The 23566-nt window shown below is 47.0% G+C and overlaps 1 protein-coding gene across 2 annotated transcripts in view; it reads right to left on the reverse strand.

Annotated features, from left to right (window-relative positions):
• Positions 1-293: 293 nt before the first annotated feature.
• prpf4 (pre-mRNA processing factor 4) overlaps positions 294-23566 on the reverse strand; it is a 28237-nt gene continuing 4964 nt past the window's right edge. The window contains exons 4-14 of one of the 2 annotated variants that reach the window (XM_033048612.1): positions 22996-23080; positions 19950-20029; positions 19325-19418; positions 16357-16451; positions 12760-12818; positions 11830-11953; positions 9123-9212; positions 7825-7947; positions 4101-4208; positions 3322-3440; positions 294-1340 (exon numbers count right to left, since the gene is read on the reverse strand). In XM_033048612.1, the coding sequence (XP_032904503.1) occupies positions 1147-1340; positions 3322-3440; positions 4101-4208; positions 7825-7947; positions 9123-9212; positions 11830-11953; positions 12760-12818; positions 16357-16451; positions 19325-19418; positions 19950-20029; positions 22996-23080 (1171 nt within the window). In that variant the 3' untranslated portion in view covers positions 294-1146. The remainder of the gene's footprint in view (positions 1341-3321; positions 3441-4100; positions 4209-7824; positions 7948-9122; positions 9213-11829; positions 11954-12759; positions 12819-16356; positions 16452-19324; positions 19419-19949; positions 20030-22995; positions 23081-23566) is intronic. The other variant, XM_033048611.1, reaches the window with a different exon arrangement.

Raw genomic sequence — 23566 nt, forward strand, 5'->3', positions numbered from 1 at the left:
GTGTGTGTGTGTGTGTGTGTGTGTATGTGTGTGTGTGTGTACGCATATATACACACAGATATAGATCTCTCTATACATATACACACACACATTTATTATGCAGAAATGTGTTACAATCAGAAATTTAACCGAAGGTTGGGTTGGGTTGGGGGGGGGGGGGGGGGGGGGTTACAGGTAGAATAATACACTCCAGAACCTAATCCAAGGGTTTGGATAGTTAGTGTGTCTGTTGTGTTCAGTGGATGGAAATCATTCAATCCGATGCACCATCTCATGGAAACAGTTACAGAGAGTTATTTATCAAAATATTTATTATAAAGCACTGCTCAAAAGGAGAGGCTGGTCACTCATATGGTTATTACATTACTCAAAGATTCCAGAGTTACTACTCTGCATTCCTAGACAAGCAGAACACTGCAGTTCTGCTTCACTTCCAGAAATAGCCCGACACTCATCCATGGTGCCTTTAAAGTCAGGTAACCTTGGACATCAACAGCTCACAACCAGGGGTTCAGCTTTGATCACTTTTACACACTCAGCAGAAAATGAGCAGAAGACAAACATTACTTTTGGAAATGGAGACATCATTCAAGGTTTAATTCGGAATTCCTGTTTAATTTAGTTTAATTTAGAGACACAAGGCCCTTTGGCCCGAGTCCGCACCGATCAGTGATCCCTGCACATTAACACTATCCTACACACACACTAGGGACAATTTTTACATTTACTAAGCAAATTAACCTACAAAACTGTACGTCTTTGGAGTGTGAGAGGAAACCAAAAATCTGGGAGAAAACCCACATGGCGATGGGGAGAAGGTACAAATTGTGAACAGGCAGCTCCCGTAGTCAGGATGGAACCCGGGTCTCTGATGCTGTACTGCTACGCCACTGTGCCACCTCGTTCTCCAGGGGCTTGTGGAACAGGACCACGCATTGACATCAATTACAAATGACCACATTTTTTATTAACTGCAAAAGTCCAAAAGCAAAACAAGCCAAAAAAATGAATGATAAAAAGTATGACCAGCAGACCAAGGCAACAAGTTGGCACCTGGTGTCCAGTGGTATGGTCATCTGATGGACAGAGATTATCTGACCCTCTCTCTCTGGGTTGCCTTACAGTCAGTGCTCTGCTCGATATGGTCTACTCAGATGTCCAGAGCTTAAAGGTCCTGTCGTAAGAACACGTGGCAATCAGATGGCCGTTTGGTGAAATGTCCAGTCCCATCACTTTGCCTTCGTGGCCGGCCATGGTTTTGAGCGGTGACCAGCCAGGGTGGCTCCATATCTTTGCTGTGTTGTCGTAGGCACCGGTCAGCAGATAATGCCCATCTGTGGCTGCAGGGAGACACAAACCAACACTTAGTTGTAGAATAGAATAGAATAGAATAGAATCTTTATTTGCCACGTGACCAGGGTTGGTGGTATTTGGGTTCGGTACATGGTGGTACACTGCTTTAGTCACATTAACACTAATAACACAGATCACAGTAATAAAGTGCATCCATACCACATCACAAATCTCACCAACAATGCATAGTGCAAAAGAACAGACAAAGACCATAGACAAGACACTATATACATCAAAAGTCCTTAATATTGACTGTTATTGGAGGGAATTGAGTGTTCTTATTGCTGAGGGGAAGAAACTGTTTTTAAAGCGGGTGGATTTTGTAGCAAGTGACCTGAGGCGCCTCCCTGAAGGGAGAGACTGGAAAAGGTGGTTTGCTGGGTGGGTCCGAGATGATCTTTATTGCCCGTTTTGAGGTACGTTGGAGGTAAATGGAATGGATTGAGGGGAGGGGGGAGTTGATGATCCTGGAGGCTTGGAGACAATGCGCTGTATTCTGTGTAGTGAGTGACTGTCAGTATTTCCGTACCAGACTGTGATTGAGGAGGTGATGATGCTTTCAATGATGGATTGATAGAAACGGACCAGGAGGTGTTTGCGGACTCTGAACTTTTTGAGCTGTCTGAGGAAGTATAGGCGTTGTTGTCCTTTCTTGATGATGTAGTCTGCGTTGATGTGCCATTTTAGACTATTGCAGATATAGGTGCCCAGAAACTTAAATGAGTTTGTGGAGGTTATGGGATGGGAGTTGACATGGACCGGGGGTTTGACAGGGGTATGATGGGACAACTAATGAGCAGCAAAAAGGAAACTCTTCAAAGTGTAACAAATCATTGAATCATACAGCGTAGAAACAGGCCCTTTGGCCCAACCCGTCCCAAATGTTTCTTAAATGTGCGATAATACCAGCCTCAACTACCTTCTCCAGTTGCGTGTTCCATACACCCACCACCCTTGGTGTGATAAAGTTACCCCTCAGGTTCCTATTTTCTCCAGGCAACTGAAGTGGATCTGCAATCACCCATTATCATCGCTCCACTCTTTTAAATCTCTCCCCCTATCTGTACACTGTGGACGGCTTGACTGTAATCATGTATTCTCTCTCCGCTGACTAGTTAGCACGCAACAAAAGCTTTTCATTGTACCTCGGTACACGTGACAATACAATAAACTTAAATCTTTCCCCCTTTACCTTAAACCTATGTCCTCAGGTTCTCTGTTCCCTTACTCCAGGCTAGAGACTCGCCAATCTATTCCTCTCATGATTTTATACATCTCCATTAGATCACCCCCTCATCCTTCTGCTCTCCATGGAGTAGCGTCCCAGCCGGCTCAACCTCTCCCTGTATCCCAGGGCCTTGGGTGTGTTGAGATATTTGTAATATTCAGCATTCCAGAAAATCTCAGAGCCCAGCACTACCAAAATCCCATGGGATTTCAGCACTTCCTCAACTTTGTTTTGAAAGTTCCAATGGAATCTACTCCTACTAAGGTGTGTATCACAATAACTTGCTAAAAAATACTTCTGGCCCTGCTAGTTCATCTAGAAGTAAAAACATCACATTAAAGTTGTGTCATCCCATTACCAACTCTTATGACAGACTTTCCTTATTTTCACCATCAAATACGTTGAACATGCTTATTAAAATCTACCAGTCTCTGAGAAGGGCAGCACGGTGGCGCAGCGGTAGAGTTGCTGCCTCACAGCGCCAGAGACACAGATTAGATCCTGACTACGGATGCTGTCTGTATGGAGTTTGCACGCTCTCCCCGTGACCCACGTTTCCTCCCACACTCCAAAGATGTACAGGTTTGTAGGTTAATTGTTGCCAAGTTGTAAGATAGAATTAGTGTATAGGATAATCGATGGGCTCGGTGGGCTGAAGGGCCTGTTTTCATGCTGTATCACTAAAACTAAAGTCAGCGGTAAAGTTGCGTTAGCGTGGGCCTCCTGCGTCTAATACTCACGCTGAAAGCGGACTGCTGACAGTAGGTTGTGATGCGCTGGGATGGTGTAGATACATTTACGCTGTCGTAAGTCCCAAACCTTGCAGCTGTTGTCTCCACTCCCGGTTGCTGCATGATACCTGAAAACAAAATCAGCTCAGTCACAAAGAGACCCAACAGCAAGGAAATAACCAAAACACCTCCCTGTTGGAGCTGTGGTGACACATCCTTATTCAGGCCTCATTAACGGCGGGCGTCCCTTTTGTTGTAAGGCCATTACCGATAGGGCATCTGATTACTTGCCCGTCTACACAATGGTCTGGACTGGAGTGTCATACACAGCTGCACCACAAAGAGTTGGTGGTTTATCAAAGGGTTACGTCAAGCTTAAAGCTTAGAAAATAGCCCACAGCCTACTGTCTCCACCTCTTCCTTTCTTCTTCCCCCCCCCCCCACCTCCACATCAGTCTGAAGAAGGGTCTCAACCCGAAACGTCACCTATTCCTTCACTCCATAGATGCTGCCTCACCTGCTGAGTTTCTCCAGCATTTTTGTCTACCTTGAGATTTTTCCAGCAACTGCAGTTCTTCCTTAAATAAAATCATTCATGTACACTGACAACAAAAGTCCTTTTTGTAATGAACCCTGAGGAACTCCATTAAGAATTCTGAATAAACTATGCTACACTCCCTCCTTGAAACCCATCCTTCAAGTCTACAATCTTTAATGCTCTTTCGTATTCTTCCAAGTTATATCTTGTCAAATACTTTTCTAAGTAAGTCCATGTTTGGTTGCCTTACCCATTGGGAGAGAAGCAGATTCCGTAAATCTCCTTCAAATGTCCCTCCAGGAACATGATGCACCGACCCGTCCGCAAGTCCCACAATCGTCCAAAGGCATCCAGGCCACTGACCAGGAGAAAAACTCAACCATTAACCATATGAGGAATATTCCCATGTGCACCAAATTGGGCCAATAATAACAACATGCCCAACCCTCCTCAAGTCAGAGAGCTTTGAAAATATTCAGCAAGTCAGACAGCATTTATAGAAGGGGAGATGGAGTTGGAGCAAGGATTCCAATGGGTCCCCATTGTAACCCCACTGTCAACCTCATCAGATATTTACTTTTTCCTCTGCACTCCTCTCCCCAATTTCTCAGCACTTTAACACCCAACTCTGTTTCTCTATCCACAGGTGATGCCCAACTAAATGTTTCCAGCATTTAAAAAAAAATTTTTTTTCCAGCATCTGCCGTTCTTTGATTTTCACATCTGTCCATATGTTCTTCTGCCTCAGGGTCGTGTAGATGACCACCTACGCTCCTCTGTAGCTGAGTGCAGCGGTACTGCATCTTTACAGCTCACACTTTATTCATTCCTACCCGCTCCTTGTTAGGTCATCCTGCCAAAGATAGACACAAAATGCTGGAGTAATTCAGCAGGACAGGCAGCATCTCTGGAGAGAAGGAATGGGTGACTTTTAGTGTCGAGACCCTTTTCAGAAGTCTGAAGAACTCGACCCCGAAACATTACCCATTCCTTCTCTCCAGAGATACTGCCTGTCCCGCTGAGTTACTCCAGCATTTTGAGTCTATCTTTGGTTTAAACCAACATCTGCAGTTCCTTCCTACACCCTAGACACACCCTTCCTTGCTCCGAGCGGTTTGACCTTCATGTGGAAATGGAGATATGCTCTGTAAACAAAGAGCATTCACCACAACAAAGAGAGTGAAAACAGTACCAATGAGTGCAGAAAGGAAGTTTTGAAAAACAGTGAACAGGGTGAACCACATGGACTGATAACTTCCCAACACTGTCCCTCATTCAGCCACCATTTCCAAATGGAGTGTCACTACTTAACACAAAAAAACAGTTGAGAAAACATTAATGCTTGACAAAAATACAATGCCTTCAGTTGTGCACATTACACCAAGTAGGAGGAGATGTAGTCACTTGAATGAGCAGATTAAAAACTGAAGAATTAGTTGAATAATATGTAATAGAAAAGAACCCGGGTCCGATCCTGAATATGTGTGCTGCTTGTACGGAGTTTGAACGTTCTCCCTGTGACTGCGTGGGTTTTCTCTGGGTGCTCCGATTTCCTCCCACACTCCAAAGACGTAGAATCAAGTACACAGGACAAGATGTTAAGAAGTCCCTTGTGCCAATAGGTGGGGAGCATTTCACGACATTCGTTGATTGTTGAGAGTGGTAGACGCTCAACATCGGTGGGGGGCGGGGGGGGGGGATACGTATATCTTGGCCTGGGTAACCTTCAGGACAGTTGGGCACAGGACACATCATCAGTAGTGTACCCTTGCATCACTGGGTGTTTCGGCCTTTTAACACTATACGCCCTCCACAAGGGCGGCCCGCTGCAGGATGATCAGTCCTCAGCGCGTGTCCCATGTCAAACCGTCCCAAAGATTCACCCTGACGTACTTGGGGCCCAGCATGGGTCTTTCCACTTGAGCCAAATCCACCGGCTGCTTCTTTCAGCCGCCTCTGAGAGTGATCTTATGGTCTTCCGCAGAGCCTGACCGTGGATTCCAAGCTCCTTCAGCAGTCTGATGGTAGATGACGCAACAAATCCTCTGCATCTCACTTCAACTGGATAGACTTTGGTGTTCCAGCCACGCTGCGTTGCCTCTGCTGCAAGCTCTGCGTAGCACAGCTTCTTACGCTCATAGGCCTCCTCAACAGAGTTCTCCCATGGAACTGTGAGCTCTATGATGTAAGCAGTCTTCTGTGAAGGGGACCAGAACACCAAGTCTGGCCTGAGGTTGGTGGAAGCAATTTCAGGTGGAAAAATTAGTTGTCGGCCGATGTCCACCAGCATCCTCCAGTCGCGGGCCCTGCATAGGTTTCCTTCTTCTGATCTGGTGGAAGGATGTTTAGATGTTTTCTGTCCTTCTCGGACAAAGGTTGTTGCCCTTGGGGGGGGTTGCTTGCTCTCGGAGGCAAGGAGTTGGTCGCACACCGCCTGTTCTCAAGGGCTGATGCCTGATTATGCCGCCACGTGTATCTCCCTTGCGTGAGGCTGGTCTTGCAGCCTACCATGATGTGTTTGAGGGTCGCAGGAGTTGGGCAGAGGGTACAGGTTGGATGCTCGCCGTACCACTGATGGAGGTTCTTTGGTGATGGAAGCACGTCATAAGTCGCTCTGATGATGAAGCTGATCTTGCTTGCTTCCATTTCCCATAGTTCTTTCCAGCTGATCTTCCTCCGCTCCACACCTTCCCACTGCATCCATTGCCCCTGTTTGGCAAGAGAGACCGCCTTTGCACTTCTTGCGGCCTCCTCTTGTCGCCGCACCTCCTCGACCACCAATGTCCTCCGCTCTGATGTTGTGGCCTTTCGCCAAGTTGGTTTACTTGTCGTAAGGCCAAAGCCTCCTCTTCCCTGCTGGACTTGCCCCACGATGTCTTTGTGTCTCAGGGCTGATGAAGCTTGCTGTACTGCATCAGATGGTGTCCACTTCCGGCCAGTTACTAGGGGCGGCGCAACAGCACTGATGGTCTTGTCTCTAGAGTCCCTCAGTGTCATCTAGAGTCTTACTTTAGAACACTTGTATTCCTCTGTTAGACTAGTGAGAGGTAGTTCCAGGACCCCTTTGCCATATAGGCCGATGTTAGTTAGACATCGTGGGACACAGAGCCATTTCTTCGCGTATGAAGTTATGGTTCGCTCCATCTTCTCCACAGTTGTTATTGGGGCTTCATAAACGGTCAGTGGCCACATTGTCCGAGGAAGGAGTCCAAACTGTAGGCACCAGAGCTTCAGTTTCCCAGGCAATAGGGTCTGATTGATGTTCTCCAGGCCGTTGACAATTTCTTGCCTTAGTTGTTGCACCTGCTCTTTGTCCTTGAGACTTGCGTAGTACCATCTGCCCAGGCTTTTAACTGGTTGCTCAGACACTGTTGGTATTGGGTCGTCACCGATGCAGAACCTTGTGTCTCTAAGCACCCCCTTGACTATGGAGATGCTTCGAGATTTACTTGGTTTGATTTTCATTCGGGCCCACTTGATGTTCTCCTGCAGCTTTCCAAGTAGCCGCTTGGTGCATGCTGCAGTAGTGGTTAGTGTTGTCATGCTCCGGTTTCCTCCCACACTCCAAAGGCGTACAGGTTTGCAGGTTAATTGTCTTTGGTGTAGATTAGATTCTCTAAACTCTAAAATGCTGTTTCATTTCCTATGCACTCGACGTGATTCAATTATATCCGCGAATTGGTAAAAAAGGATAAGGAAACTTAAACATTTGAAAGTTTTCAACCAATTCCATGGACTATTCCAAGACTGAAGATGCAGAAACCAAAGATGTTGGGAAAAGTGTTACGGTGTGGTTCACAACGAACCTCTCACTCACACTGGGGATAACAGTCTGACTAACACACCGTGTCACCAGAGTACAAAGACGGCATGCAAAAAGAAAGCTCCGGGTTTCACAGTTAACATATGTAGCAGGATATTGGGTTGGATTGAGTCCCTGAAGATTGGAAGGATTAATGGTTGACTGTACTCACCCCGTTCCCACCAGAGAGCCATCACGGTGGAAGGCAATGTCATAGACACCCTTGCTGTGCCCTTCCTGGTGCAGGATCTCCTCCTGGGCCTCCAGATCCCATAGTCGCCAGGAGTGGTCATAGCTAAACAGCAGAAACAAAGGTCAGGCACCACCGTGCTACCTGTAACCACTGGAATAACCACGTCTTACTTGCAAATTAAGGAAACAACTGTGTGATAAGTAGAAACAAGCAACTGCAGGTGCTGGTTAAATCACAAAAAGACACAAGTTGCTGGAGTAACTCATAAAGTGATGCAGCGTGGAAACAGGCCCTTCAGCCAACTTGCCCACACCGGCCAACATGTCCCAGCTACACTAGTCCCGCCTGCCATCATTTGGTCTATATCCCTCCAAACCTGTCCTATCCATGTACCTGTCTAACTGTTTCTTAAATGTTAGGATAGTCCCAGCCTCAACTACCTCCTCTGGCAGCTTGTTCCACACACCCACCACCCATTGTGTGAAAATGTCACCCCTCATATCCCAATTAAATCTTTCCCCCTTCACCTTATACCTTTGTCCTCTCGATTCACCTACTCTGGGCAAGAGTCTCTGTGCATCGACCCGACCTATTCCTCTCATGATCTTATACCCCTCTATAAGATCACCCCTCATCCTCCTGCACTCCAAGGAATAAACCCAGGTCAGGCAGCATTGTTAGATAGGTGATGTTTCAGGTCGAGATCTTTCTGCAGACTGTTTGTGGGAGGCGGAGATAGAGAAGAAAGCAGGAAAGGAGAGAGGCAGGATCTGCGTGACAGGTAATAGGTTGACACAGGTTTTAATAGGCAGTTGGTTGGAACATTTCAGGTTGGGACTGAAGAAAGTCTGAAGAAGGAACTTGACCCGAAACGTCACCTATCCATGTTCCCCACAAATGCTGCCTGACCCGCTGAGTTACTCCAGCACTCTGTGTGTTAGGACAGAGTGCAAACACCGTCATAAGTGTCTGAGTGAGAGACAATGTTAGCATGTTAGCACAAGAACATAGCATTTAGCTGACACTCTGTGTACGTGGCACAAATGCGCAACAGCCTGACACACACCGGAGTGTATACACCGTTAGTAAATATATGAAAATGATGGGAACAGCGTGATATTTACAGAACATGAGGTGGTGGAAGGGAAAACAAAGTCAAAGCCAAAGCAAATCCTGGCAACTTTGGCACTTCATGGAACTCAGACAAAATTAAACTTCTGATGCAAGGTTTTCATTGCATGTTAATGTAAGTAATAGATATTATAGACGTTACTTACCAGGTGGTCCCCAAGAACCTGCCTGATGGATGCCAGGCCACGCGAGCCACTCTCACTGTATGCCCCTCGATGTTGGCTACAGGCTCATCACTGCAAAAGATCAAAGCATTGACAAATATCTGGGGAATTTGCAATCAACAGACTCGCGTTTTTACAGAGTTTTTCACAATTGTTGGACGTCCGAAAATGGTTTACAGCCAACAAAGGTTCCTTCAGTCTCTGTTGTAGGAAATATCGTAGCTGATTACAACGCACAATGCTCCCAGAAACAATGAAATAGGAGACAAGATGATCTGTTTTAGTTGCAAATTCAGTGGTCAGGTCACCAGGAATGCAACTTCCAACTGAAACAGTCATACTGAGCGGAAACAGGCCCCTCGGCCCAATTTACCCACTCCGACCAACATGTCCCATCTACTCTAGTGCCTGCCTGAGTTTGGCCCATATCCCTCTAAACCTATAACCTATCCATGTACCTTTCTAAATGTTGTCTTTAACCGTGGTGATTGTACCTACTTCAACTACCTCCTCCGGCAGCTTGTTCCATATTCCTACCAACCACTGTGTAAAAATGTTGCCCGTCAGGGCAGCATCTTTCTACCCTCACCTTGATTCCAGTACTCTGGGTAAAAAGACTCTGTACATGTACCCGATCACACGAGTAATCTGGGAATCTCATGTAGATAGGGTGGTAAAGAAAGCTTTTGGTGTGCTGGCCTTTATAAATCAGAGCATTGAGTTGGGATGTAATGTTAAAATTGTACAAGGCATTGGTGAGGCCAATTTTGGAGTATGGTGTACAATTTTGGTCGCCTAATTATAGGAAGGATGTCAACAAAATAGAGAGAGAACAGAGGAGATTTACTAGAATGTTGCCTGGGTTTCAGCAACTAAGTTACAGAGAAAGGTTGAACAAGTTAGGGCTTTATTCTTTGGAGCGCAGAAGGTTAAGGGGGGACTTGATAGAGGTCTTTAAAATGATGAGAGGGATAGACAGAGTTGACGTGGATAAGCTTTTTCCACTGAGAGTAGGGAAGATTCAAACAAGGGGACATGACTTGAGAATTAAGGGACAGATGTTTAAGGGTAACATGAGGGGGAATTTCTTTACTCAGAGAGTGGTGGCTGTGTGGAATGAGCTTCCAGTGAAGGTGGTGGAGGCAGGTTCGTTTTTATCATTTAAAAATAAATTGGATAGTTATATGGACGGGAAAGGAATGGAGGGTTATGGTCTGAACGCAGGTGTATGGGACTAGGGGAGAATACGTGTTCGGCACGGACTAGAAGGGTCGAGATGGCCTGTTTCCGTGCTGTAATTGTTATATGGTTATATGGTTATATTATTCATGTCCACCATGGGGGGAGATGGGGATGGATCACTGCTTCATGCCTCATCTATAAGCAGCATCTCCAGTAGCGCTACACTTGAATGTTACTGTGGATTATGTGATCAATTCTCTGCAGTGCAGCTTAAAGCTACAACCTGCAGATTCAGCTTAGAGTCACAAGCAGGTTTAGGCCGACAACCAAAGTGGGAATCACATGTTTTGTATAAACACATCAACTCGGTAAAAACAATCAACAAACACGTTCACCCAACCGAAGAGAGACACAAAAAGCTGGAGTAACTCAGCGGGACAGGCAGCATCCCTGGACAGAAGGAATGGGTGATGTTTTGGGTCCAGACCCTTCTTGAGTCACTCCAGCTTTTTGTGTCTATCTTGGGTTTAAACCAGCATCTGCAATTCCTTCTTACACATTCACTCAACCTGCTGGAATCAACAGATATAAATGCGATGTGTAGGAAGGCACTACAGATGCTGGTTTAAACCGAAGGTAGACACAAAATGCTGGAGTAATGTCCAGCTCCAGAAGATGCCTGTGGCCACAAAGTCATGTTCATAAGTTCTAGGAGCAGCATAAGGCCATTCAGTCCATCAAGTCTACTCTGCCATTCAATCCTGGTTGATCTGGCTTTCCCTCTCAAACCTATTTGCCTGCCTTCTCCCCATAACCCCTGACACCCGCGCTAATCAAGAATCTGTTAATCTCTGCCTTAAAAATATGCGTTGACTTGGTCTCCACAGAAGGTCTGTAGCAATGAATTCCACAGATTCACCACCCTCGGTCTAAAGAAATTCCTTCTCTTCTTTCTAAAGGAACATCCTTTTATTCGGTGGCTATGGTCTCTGGTCCTAGTCTCTCCCACTAGTGGAAGGAACTGCAGATGCTGGTTTACACCCGAAGATAGACACAAAATGCTGGAGTAACTCAGCGGGACAGGCAGCATCTCTGGAGAGAAGGAGTGGGTGACGTTTCGGGTTGAGACCCTTCTTCAGACTGAGAGTTAGGGAGGGGGACACGAGAGGTATGGGTAGGTACAGAACAAATCAGAGCCGGCATTGATGACTCAGGAAAGGCGGAGTCCACAATGGTCTATTGTTGGCTGGGGCTGAGCCAGCAATGGATTATGTTAATTGCAGGTTTTGTTTTGTAAAAACTAAATAGGCATAAGATTATTTTAATGCAGCAGGTGAGCTCAGTGAATAGAATATTTAATCAAATAACAAAGCATGAGGAAGTTGTCTGTGGGAAGTGAACACTGCACCTTGAATGGCAGATTCAAAGCACCATTTAAATCCATCAGAATCCCTTTCACCTCGATGTAGCTCAATGTATGGTTAATTTATTTGTGAAGATTACAAACCTTTCCAAATTCCAGAGCTTCACCGAGCCATCAGCTGCACACGATGCCATATTACAGTCCTTTTCGTTAAGTGAGATGGTGGCCTGAGGGTGAAACACAATGGCGCCCACATTCGTGCTGTGACCTGCAAGACAGAACATCCAGCCAGTCATTACCTTCACTCTGCTCAGCTTCAGCATCTTAAACCAACCAACTCTAGCTGAATAGTCATAGAGCTTAGAAACACGGTCTTCAATCTAACGTGTCTGCTCCCACCAACACACCCCATCTACACTCGTCCCACCCCCACCAACATACCCCATCTACACCCGTCCCACCTCCACACCCCATCTACACTCGTCCCACCCCCACCAACACACCCCATCTACACTCGTCCCACCCCCACCAACACACCCCATCTACACTCGTCCCACCCCCACACCCCATCTATACACGTCCCACCCCCACCAACATACCCCATCTACACCCGTCCCACCCCCTCCAACATACCCCATCTACACCCGTCCCACCCCCTCCAACATACCCCATCTACACTCGTCCCGCCCGCCTGTTTTGGGCCCATATCCCTCTGTGGATATGGGTTGGATCTATCGATGTCTAATTGCTTCTTAAACAGCATTTAGGCCATTTATAGTCTAGGCCATTTCAAACTCTACACAGTTCAGATCCAGTTGTCGTCAGCACAGACATAACTTTACTTGGCAACTCTGAGCCAGCCTGGTTTAAGCCATGCAATTGGATGTTGGTATTGCTGATGCTCCTTTCTTTATGCAGAGGAATCATCGTGAGGATTGGACACAAACATTTTGCAATCAACTAGAAACAAAGAGCAAACCTCTAAAGCTGTCTACGAGTGCCAGAAGACCTTCCTCGTCTATAAATTATCTGGAGATTTTGTGGAATGCAAGTTGTGGTTTGCGAGTGTCTTACCTCTCAACGTACGTACAAGGCGACAGTCAGGAATATCCCACAGCTTACATAGTCCGCTCCTGCAGACAAGCAAGAAACAAAAACATTATCAGGACATGTAATTAAATCATTCACAAATCAAAAGGAACCCATTTTCACCCTATGACCATGTGGGCTTCCTCCACATCTTCAAAAATGGGCCCCTAACGATCAGATGAGTGGTAGAATCTGGCGTAGCATTGATAGGAATGTGGGAAGAAAAAATGTTGTGTGTACTGTTCTATGTTCTATCCCAGGGGTATTGCACTAATTACACCCCTCCCCCACCCATTTATTGTAACTCTGTTATCCTTGTGACAGTGAGCTTTCACACACTAACTAAACGGCCCAATACCTTGAGCTCCTAATTTAAGTACCAGTCTCTCACTTTGCCAAATGCCTTTTGGAAGTCTACGTTCACTACTTCTACAGGGTCCTCACGATCAACACGCCTTCACATCCTCAAATAATTCAATACATTTGTCAAACGTGATTTAGTTTTCATAAAAGTATGGTAACTAGGTTTGATTATATTTCCTAAATGTTTCGTTTTTTTCCTCTTTAATGATAGACTCCAGCATCTTGCCAACTAGAGATGTTACATCAGCTGGCACATAGTGTCCTGCCTTTTGTCTTTCTCTCTTTCTCAACCAGAGAGTTGCATTGTCTGTTTTCCAATCTTGGAGTCATAGACTCATACAGTGTGAAAACAGGCCCTTCGTATCACTCCATGACTCTAGATAACCCCAACCGTATTGCAAACAACACATTTGATATGTCATGTTGTTCATTTAAAAATATAATTCCAACATGCACTTAACGTTCAAAATTCAACATATAGAGTCCAGACGTACAAATTAATCACCAGCTCACTTCACAAGGACAAAGAGAATTTTAGGAGGAAAAAGATGAATAAAAATTGTCAATTTTGAGCCAGACACAAGGAGGAACATCCAGGGAACTAGGGGATGGCACTGAGAGAGTTATAGAGTGATACAGTGTGGAAACAGGCCCTTTGGCCCAACTTGCCCACACCAAACAACATGACCCATCTACACTAGTCCCACCCGCCCACGTTTGACCCATATCCCTCCAAACCTGTCCTATCCATGTACCTGTTTAGCTGTTCTTAAACATTGCGATAGTCCCTGCCTCAACTACCCCCTCTGCCAGCTCAATCCATACACCCACCACTCTGTGTAAAAAAAGTGACTCCTCAGGTTCCCATTAAATCTACCCCCCCCCCACTGGGGTCAGATGCTGGGACATGGTGGCCAACAACCAAGGGGTTAAAGGAAGTGGCTGCAGAGATCCCATCGATTGAAGGTTCTCCAAGATTGTATCCCGTGTGATTGGGATTATTACAAGTTCCTCGCAGATATTTGAAATTAGCTCAAGATAGACACAAAAAGCTGGAGTAGCGGTAGAGTTGTTGCCTTACAGCTAATGCATCGCCAGAGACCTGGGTTCGATCCCGACTACGGGTGCTGTCTGTACGGAGTTTGTACGTTGTCCCCGCGGGTTTTCTCGGAGATCTTCGGTTTCCTCCCACATTCCAAAGTCGTACAGGTTTGTAGATTAATTGGCTTGGTATAAATGTAAAAATGGTCCCTAGTGTGTATAGGATAGTGTAAATGTGCGGGGATCGCTGGTCGGGGCGGATCCGGTGGGCCTGTTTCCGCGCTGTATCTCTAAACTCAACTCAACGTGTCAGACAGCATCTCTGGAGAGAATGAGCTTGTCTGTTACCCTGGGGACATTAGCAGTGTCCACCACAGTGAAGAATGATTAAAAAAATAACTTCGGACGGCACAGTGGCGCAAATGGCAAAACTGCAGCCTCACGGCAACAGAGAGCCAGGTTCGATCCTGACCTCGGCTGCTGTCTGTGTGTTTTACACTTCTCCCTGGAATCACATGGATTCCTCTGGGTGCTCCCATTTCCTCCCACATTCCAAAGATGTGCGGGTTTGAAGGTTAACCGGCCCTCTGTAAATTGCTCCTAGCGTGTAGGGCATGGATGAGAAAGTGGGATGACATGGAACTACCATGAAGGGGTGATCGATAGTCGGAGTGGACTTTGACTTGGTGGGCTGATGGGCCTGTGTCCACACTGTACCTCTACAACTAACATACCTGCTATTTCTTTGTTCCTGTTATTAATTCACCAGCTTTGTTCCCCAGAGATCCCATACTGACCTTAGCTGCCTTCTCCCTATTTATATATCAATTGAAACACTGGCTGCTTATTTTGATATTACACACGTTCTCTCTTAAAATCAACTTTCTCCTTTTACGAGCTTATAAAAGTCATCACCTACGTGCACAATTCAGCAAGTGACAGAGACTTGCCTTGTGGCTGACCCCCACCATCCCCAGACGTTACATCTCCCTGCTAGTCTGACTAAAACCAACTAAACCAGCACAACAGCTGGCTCTGAGCCAGTTTCTCTCCTTAATGCTTAACACTACACCAGGCAGCCCAGGACTCAGTGTAACGGAGCTCAAAGGTGCAGGATTAGGCCATTTGGCCCTTCGAGCTAGCATCGCCATTCAATATGATCATGGCTGATGATCCACAATCAGTACCCCGTTCCTGCCTTCTCCGCATATCCCTTGATTCCGCTAGCCCTAAGAGCTCTATCTAACTCTCTTTTGTATGCATCCAGTGAATCGGCCTCCACTGCCTTCTAAGGCAGACAATTCCACAAATGCACAAGTGTGACATTTTTTTCCCTCATCTCATTCTAAATTGCTTATCCCTTATCATTCAACTGTGGCTCCTGGTTCTGAACTCCCCCAACATCGGGAACATATTTCCTGCATCTAACGTATCCAACCACTTAATAATTTTAAATGTTTTTATAAGATTCCCTCTCATCCTTCTAAATTCCAGTGATTACAAGCCCAGCCGCTCCATTCTTTCATCATAGCACAGTCCCGCCATCCCGGGAATTAATCTTGTGAACCTACGCTGCACTCCCTCAATAGCAAGAATGTCCTTCATCAAATTAGGAGACCAAAACTGCACACAATATCCCAGGTATGTTCTCACCAGGGCCCTGTACAACTTATCAAATGCTTTCTGAAAGTCCAGGTATACTACATCCACTGGCTCTCCCTTGACCATTTTCCTAGTTACAGCCTCAAAAAATTCAAGAAGATTTGTCAAGCATGATTTCCCCTTCGTAAATCCATGCTGACTTGGACCGATCCTGTTACTGCTATCCAAATATGCCGCTATTTCATCTTTTATAATTGACTCCAGCATCTTCCCCACCACCAATGTCAGGCTAACTGGTCTATAATTCCCTGCTTTCTCTCTCCCTCCCTCCTTTCTTGAAAAGTGGGATAAGTTCAAGATTCAAGAGAGTTTATTGTCATGTGTCCCTGATAGGACAATGAAATTCTTGCTTTGCTTCAGCACACAGAACATAGTAGGCATTTACTACAAAACAGATCAATGTGTCCAAATACTATAATATAAACATGTACACACATGAATAAATAAAATGATAACATTAGCTACCCTTCAATCCACAGGAAATGTCACCACAAGGTACTATTGCTCATGACTTACCAGGAAGCCGTGGCCAGTAGCTTGGAGTTGGGGCTGAACTGACAGTAGGAAATGGGACGGTCATCACCAATCTGGCTGCAGAAGTTATTCAGGGCCTGCAACAAAATCAAAGTGAAGACTGATGTGAGCAAACGGTGGGCAGGCAGAGGGGGAACGAGAGGCAGGCAGAGAAAGGCTGGAGGAATCAATAACTCCTTGACTACTGTAAGAGCTTTCTTGAAACTGCAAGATGGCAACAACACGGTGTGCTTTAGGAAGGAACTGCAGATGCCGGTTTACACCGAAGATAGACATAAAAAGCTGGAGAAACACAGAGGGACAGGCAGCATCTCTGGAGAGAAGGAATATGTGACATTTTGGGTCGAGACCCTTCTTCAGACTGAGAATCTGGGGAGAGGGAGACAAGAGATATGGAAGGATAAGGCGTGAAAACATAGATCAAAGGGGATGGTGATCAAGGCGTACCCCGAAGATAGACAAAGTGCTGATGTAACTCAGCGTTGCTTTAGGCGAGAGCCATCAACGTAAACTTCTCAAAAATTAGCAACATAATTGAGAAGTGAAGTTTTAAATGGAAGTAATGTAGGCCCTTGTCTTGGGCATTATTTAACCTGCCTTTAGTAAACATAACATTATTTTGCAATGGAACTTGTGGATGTTATTAAACCTTTGCACCATGCAGGGAGATGTTGTTGCTGGCACAACATCACCTAAGTCAGAAGGATGCCCATCATCTGGCATGTCACACATATTAAAAAAATATTGAAAGATTATGCGGTACAATCAGGCCTTCCACTGAGATATTCAAAATGATTTAATTTAAAAACAAAGAGAATTCAGTGCTGAAGGAAGAAGAGGGAGGGGGGACAGAGAGGGAGGGGGGGGGGGCAGAGAGGGAGGGGGGGGCAGAGAGGGAGGGGGGGACAGAGAGGGAGGGGGGGGGCAGAGAGGGAGGGGGGGGGCAGAGAGGGGGGGGGGGGCAGAGAGGGAGGGGGGGACAGAGAGGGAGGGGGGGACAGAGAGGGAGTGGGGGGGCAGAGAGGGAGTGGGGGGGGGCAGAGAGGGAGGGGGGACAGAGAGGGAGGGGGGACAGAGAGGGAGGGGGGACAGAGAGGGAGGGGGGACAGAGAGGGAGGGGGGGGACAGAGAGGGAGGGGGGGACAGAGAGGGGGGGGGGGACAGAGAGGGAGGGGGGGACAGAGAGGGAGGGGGGGACAGAGAGGGAGGGGGGGACAGAGAGGGAGGGGGGGACAGAGGGGGAGGGGGGGACAGAGAGGGAGGGGGGGACAGAGAGGGAGGGGGGGACAGAGAGGGAGGGGGGGACAGAGAGGGAGGGGGGGGACAGAGAGGGAGGGGGGGACAGAGAGGTGAGGGGGGACAGAGAGGGAGGGGGGACAGAGAGGGAGGGGGGACAGAGAGGGAGGGGGGACAGAGAGGGAGGGGGGACAGGGAGGGAGGGGGGACAGAGAGGGAGGGGGGACAGAGAGGGAGGGGGGACAGAGAGGGAGGGGGGGGAACAGAGAGGGAGGGGGGGGGACAGAGGGGGAGGGGGGACAGAGAGGGAGGGGGGACAGAGAGGGAGGGGGGACAGAGAGGGAGGGGGGACAGAGAGGGAGGGAGGGACAGAGAGGGAGGGGGGGACAGAGAGGGAGGGGGGGGACAGAGAGGGAGGGGGGACAGAGAGGGAGGGGGGGGACAGAGAGGGGGGGGGGACAGAGAGGGAGGGGGGGACAGAGAGGGAGGGGGGGGCAGAGAGGGAGGGGGCAGAGAGTGAGGGGGGCAGAGAGTGGGGGGGCAGAGAGGGAGGGGCAGAGAGGGGGGGGCAGAGAGTGAGGGGCAGAGAGGGAGGGGGACAGAGAGTGGGGGGCAGAGAGGGAGGGGCAGAGAGGGAGGGGGCAGAGAGGGAGGGGGACAGAGAGTGAGGGGGGCAGAGAGGGCGGGGGCAGAGAGGGAGGGGGGGCAGAGAGGGAGGGGGGGCAGAGAGGGAGGGGGGGCAGAGAGGGAGGGGGGGCAGAGAGGGAGGGGGTCAGAGAGGGAGGGGGGGCAGAGAGGGAGGGGGGGCAGAGAGGGAGTGGGGGCAGAGAGGGAGTGGGGGGCAGAGAGGGAGGGGGGGCAGAGAGGGAGTGGGGGGCAGAGAGGGAGTGGGGGGGGCAGAGAGGAAGGGGTTATTCCCACTTTCAAAATAATATTGGGGAACATCCTCAGATTAGGTACCTGAGAGCTAATGTGTAGCAAGGAACTACAGATGCTGGTTTAAACCAAAGATAGACACAAAATGCTGGAGTAACTCAATGGGACAGGCAGCATCTCTGGAGAGAAGCTATGGGTGACGTTTCAGGTCAAGACCCTTCTTCAGACTGAAAATGACGGGAAAGGGAAACGAGAGATATAGATATACCCGAGACGTAACACTATTTACGTATATGGAACGAGCTGCCGGAGAAGGTAGTTGAGGCAGGTACTATCATAATGTTTGTAGGGATAGAGGGATTTGAAGGGAATTGGGCCAAAAGCAGGCAGGTGGGACTAGTGAATGTGGCATGTTTGCAAGTTGGGCCGGGCTGTATCACTCCATGACTCTCTAAACTAATCGGCAATTTCCAAGCTGGATACAAGAGGCGCTTAATGGATGCCCCTGTGCCACCCAGTTAGTTATTCCCAATATCATCTATTAGCTTTGAGCAAAGCTGCATCGCCCATGCAACAAGAGATTCATGTAGACTGCTCAGTCCGTAGTTTATCATTGGGCTGCATATCAAATAAAGATGAGACGGAGTACAGAAGGAGAGTGAGAAGCTCGTAACCTGGTGCCAAGACGACAACCTTTCTGGAAGAAGGGTCTCGACCCAAAACGTCACCCATTCCCTCTCTCCAGAGATGCTGCCTGTCCCGCTGAGTCACTCCAGCTTTTTGTGTCTGTCTTCAGTCCAGAATAAGCGCCACATCCCCAATCTGGCCATATACTCACCCTTAAACCCTTGTGAAGTTCTTGCTGTCGAGCCGTTCGGGAAGGGTCTGGGGTCTCTTTATTGGCTCTCGCTCCTTCCAATCGCTTCAAAGCCCTAGGAAACACAGCACATCAGGCATTCAATAAAGAATGGCTATATATATATATATATATTTGTCACCACCTACACAGGGCAATTTATATTCAGGTTTAATGTGGGTGGCACAGTGATAGAATTACTGCCTCACAGCACCAGAGACTCGACTTTGATCCTGACTACGGGTGCTGTATTACGGAGTTTGAACGTACTTGCCATGACCTGCATGGGTTTTCTCTGGGACCTCCTGTTTTCACTCCAAAACGACTTACAGGCTTGCAGGCTGATTGGCTTGGTATAATTGTAAATAGTCCCTAGTGTGAAGGATAGTGTTAGTGTGCGGGGATCGCTGGTTGGCACGGACACGGTGGGCCGAATGGCCTGTTTCCCCGCTGTGTCTCTAAACTATGCGAAAGGTGATTTGAAATTAATTAAAACTGGAGTTCAAGGATTGAATGCCTAAATCTCCCATTTCTGTTCAAAACAAAAAAAAATTACGAAACTTCTGCAAGCATTCATAACCAGACAGATTAGTGTGACTGGACCCACCTTGGCAGAGAAAACCTTGCAATGTAGAGACGAGCAGTCTTCAGGGAACTGGGACCCTCATGATACCAGGTCTGCTGATGCTGTAGAGAAATAAATGGGAAAGGTAAATCAAACCAATGGCTTCTGGTGAGGAGGATAGTGGAGGTCCACAATCCAACATTAACTTTCTGTGCAGGAAGGAACTGCAGATGCTGGTTTACACCGAAGATAGTCACAAAATGCTGGAGTAACTCAGCGGGACAGGCAGCATCTCTGGTTAGAGGAATGGGCGACCCTACTTCAGACCCTTTCTGTGATAGATGTGTTTTATGAGGTTATTGCCAGGACTAGAGGGAGAGATTGAGTAGGCTGGGACTCTATTCCTTGGAGCGCAGGAGGATGAGGGGTGATGTTATAGAGGTGTACAAAATCAGGGGAATAGATCTGGTAGATGCACAGAGTCTCTTGCCCAGAGTAGGTGGATCGAGGACCAGAGGACATAGGTTTAGACATAGAAACATGGAAAATAGGTGCAGGAGTAGGCCATTCGAGCCTGCACCGCCATTCGATATGATCATGGCTGATCATCCAACTCAGTATCCCATCCCTGCCTTCTCTCCATACCCCCTGATCCCTTTAGCCACAAGGGCCACATCTAACTCCCTCTTAAATATAGCCAATGAACTGGCCTCAACTACCTTCTGTGGCAGAGAATTCCACAGATTCACCACTCTCTGTGTAAAAATTGATTTTCTCATCTCGGTCCTAAAAGACTTCCCTCTTATCCTTAAACTGTGACCCCTAGTTCTGGACTTCCCCAACATCGGGAATAATCTTCCTGCATCTAGCCTGTCCAACCCCTTAAGAATTTTGTAAGTTTCTATAAGATCCCCCCTCAATCTTCTGAATTCCAGCGTGTTTAATAGGAATCTGAGGGGTAACTTTTTCATGCAGGGGGTGGTGGGTGTATGGAACGAGCTGCCAGAGGAGGTAGTTGAGGCTGGGATTACCACAATGTTTAAAAAACAGTTAGACAAGTACATGGATAGGACAGGTGTGGAGGGATATGGACCAAGCGCAGGCAGGTGGGACAAGTATAGCTGGGACATGTTGTCTGGTGTGGGCTGAAGGGCCTGTTTCCACACTATCACTCTATGAGATACAATGCCAGGGATACATTGTTAGCTGGTCACAACCAGTTTCACACAGCAAGACATTGAAATCGAAGATAGACACAACGTGCTGGTGTAACTCAGCGGGTCAGGCAACATCTCTGGAGAAAAGGAATGGGTGACATTAAATGTCGAGACCATTCATAAGCCTAAGAAGGGCCTTGACATGAAATGTCACCTATTCCTTTACTCCAGAAATGCTGCCTGACCCACTGAGTTACTCCAGCATGTTGTCTTTTTCATACAAAGGGTGGTGGGTGTATGGAACCCTATCTTCAGTTTAAACCAGCACTTTTTCGGTTTAACCCTATCATACTTAGATTAGATTTACTAGAATGTTGCCTGGGTTTCAACAACTAAGTTACAGAGAAAGGTTGAATAAGTTAGGTCTTTATTCACTGGAGCGCAGAAGGTTAAGGGGGGACTTGATAGAGGTCTTTAAAATGATGAGAGGGATAGACAGAGTTGATGTGGACAAGCTTTTCCCTTTGAGAATAGGGAAGATTCAAACAAGAGGACATGACTTCAGAATTAAGGGACAGAAGTTTAGGGGTAACATGAGGGGGAACTTATTTACTCAGAGAGTGGTAGTGGTGTGGAATGAGCTTACAGTGGAAGTGGTGGAGGCAGGTTCGTTGGTATCATTTAAAAATAAATTGGATAGGCATATTGATGAGAAGGGAATGGAGGGTTATGGTATGAGTGCAGGCAGGTGGGACTAAGGGAAAAAAGTTGTCCGGCACGGACTTGTAGGGCCGAGATGGCCTGTTTCCGTGCTGTAATTGTTATATGGTTATATGTTATATGGTTACTTTATCTTCGGTTGAAAACAGCACCTGCAGTTCCTTCCTACACAAGACATTGAAATTGTTCTTTTACATCTATACAGTGATCACAACTATAACGAGCAAGAACCATTTGCTCAAAATTACCTTAAAAATGCAGCCTTAAGAGCTGGAAATTCCATGCCCCGTTTTTAATAATCGAAAACGAGTGTGATTCACACTGTTTAAGAAAGAACTGCAGATGCTGGAAAAATCGAAGGTGGACAAAAAGCTGGAGAAACTCAGCGGGTGAGGCAGCATCTGTGGAGCGAAGGAATCCCTCCATATATGCTGCCTCCCCCGCTGAGTTTCTCCAGCTTTTGGTCTAACTAAGAGTCACTCTCTAATCAGAAATGTAATCCATGTTTACTGATGTTCTGCAGTGTCAGCCTGTTTGCATGAGTATTTGCCTGTGGATAGGTGAACACACTCATTTTAGGGTTGCCAAGATTAAATGAAATAAATGAATGAGGAAAAAAAAAATAAGGTACTGGCTCTGCCAGTTATGTATTCCTGAAATCTGACCATTAAACCTTGAGGACAATTCTCCAGACCATTCAGAAAAATATATAAAAGCAATGTGTTTTTTCCTCCCCGAAAAAGATAGCATTGTACACTTGCTTTTCAGTGGGCACCCGTTTACACTCCACCAAGCTAGGAAGCCGGACATATTTTCACACGGTTACGGGGCAACTTTATTCATGCAGAGGACAGTGGGTGTAGGGAATGACCTGCTGGAGGAGGTAGTTGACCCAGGTACCACAGCAATATTTAAGAAACATTTAGACAGGTACATGGAAAGGACAGGTTTAGAGGGATATGGATACTTCACGCCGTAAGGTTTTCTCTCAAGTTCACATGTATATACGTGTCTCTAATAAGAGTAAAATCTGTGGTGGGGATAAAATAACAAGTGCGGGTGCGTGTCCCTGTCAGTACCACACTGCAGTCATTCCCTTCGCTTTTAGACCAGAACCGTTCAAACCACAAGCATTTACTAATTTATACATTTTAAACCTACTCGACAATGAATACACTAATGCACATGAAACATTTGTATACACAGCACACCTCCTGTCGGCCTTTCTTTGCATCTTCCAGCTTCTCGGTTTTCTTTAAGGCATCAGCACCCACCACAGACAAGATATTCCGCAACCTGAAGAACAAATTCAACAATTAGCCAGCGGACAGCAGCTTCTCCAACAAAGGACGTTGATGACATTTTCCATAACAGCCAAACCGCTATTCCACCTGAATTCTGAAATTACCCCACAAGGCATTCAGTTGATCCAGTAAAGCTTGGCTTAAACAAAGCAGGAAGTTGCTGCCCCAAAACACTGGGAGAACGTCACCACTTAACAATGTGGATCAAGCGCCTTGAGTATTAGAAAGGCGCTATATAAATCCCATCCATTATTATTATTATTATTATTATCCCCATCTTTCCAAGGACCGGCAATAAATACCGACAGCACCAATAATGCGCAGATCCTGAAAATAAATACCAACAGAACTTTTTAACTCCCACTACAGCTACAATCATACAGCGCGAAAACAGGCCCATCCTGCCCACGCCGACCAACATGTCCCATCTACACTAGTCTCTCCTGCCTGCGTTTGGCCCAAATCCCTGTAAACCTGT

The sequence above is a fragment of the Amblyraja radiata genome, chromosome 32 (genome assembly GCF_010909765.2).
Source record: "Amblyraja radiata isolate CabotCenter1 chromosome 32, sAmbRad1.1.pri, whole genome shotgun sequence".
Taxonomy (NCBI): domain Eukaryota; kingdom Metazoa; phylum Chordata; class Chondrichthyes; order Rajiformes; family Rajidae; genus Amblyraja; species Amblyraja radiata.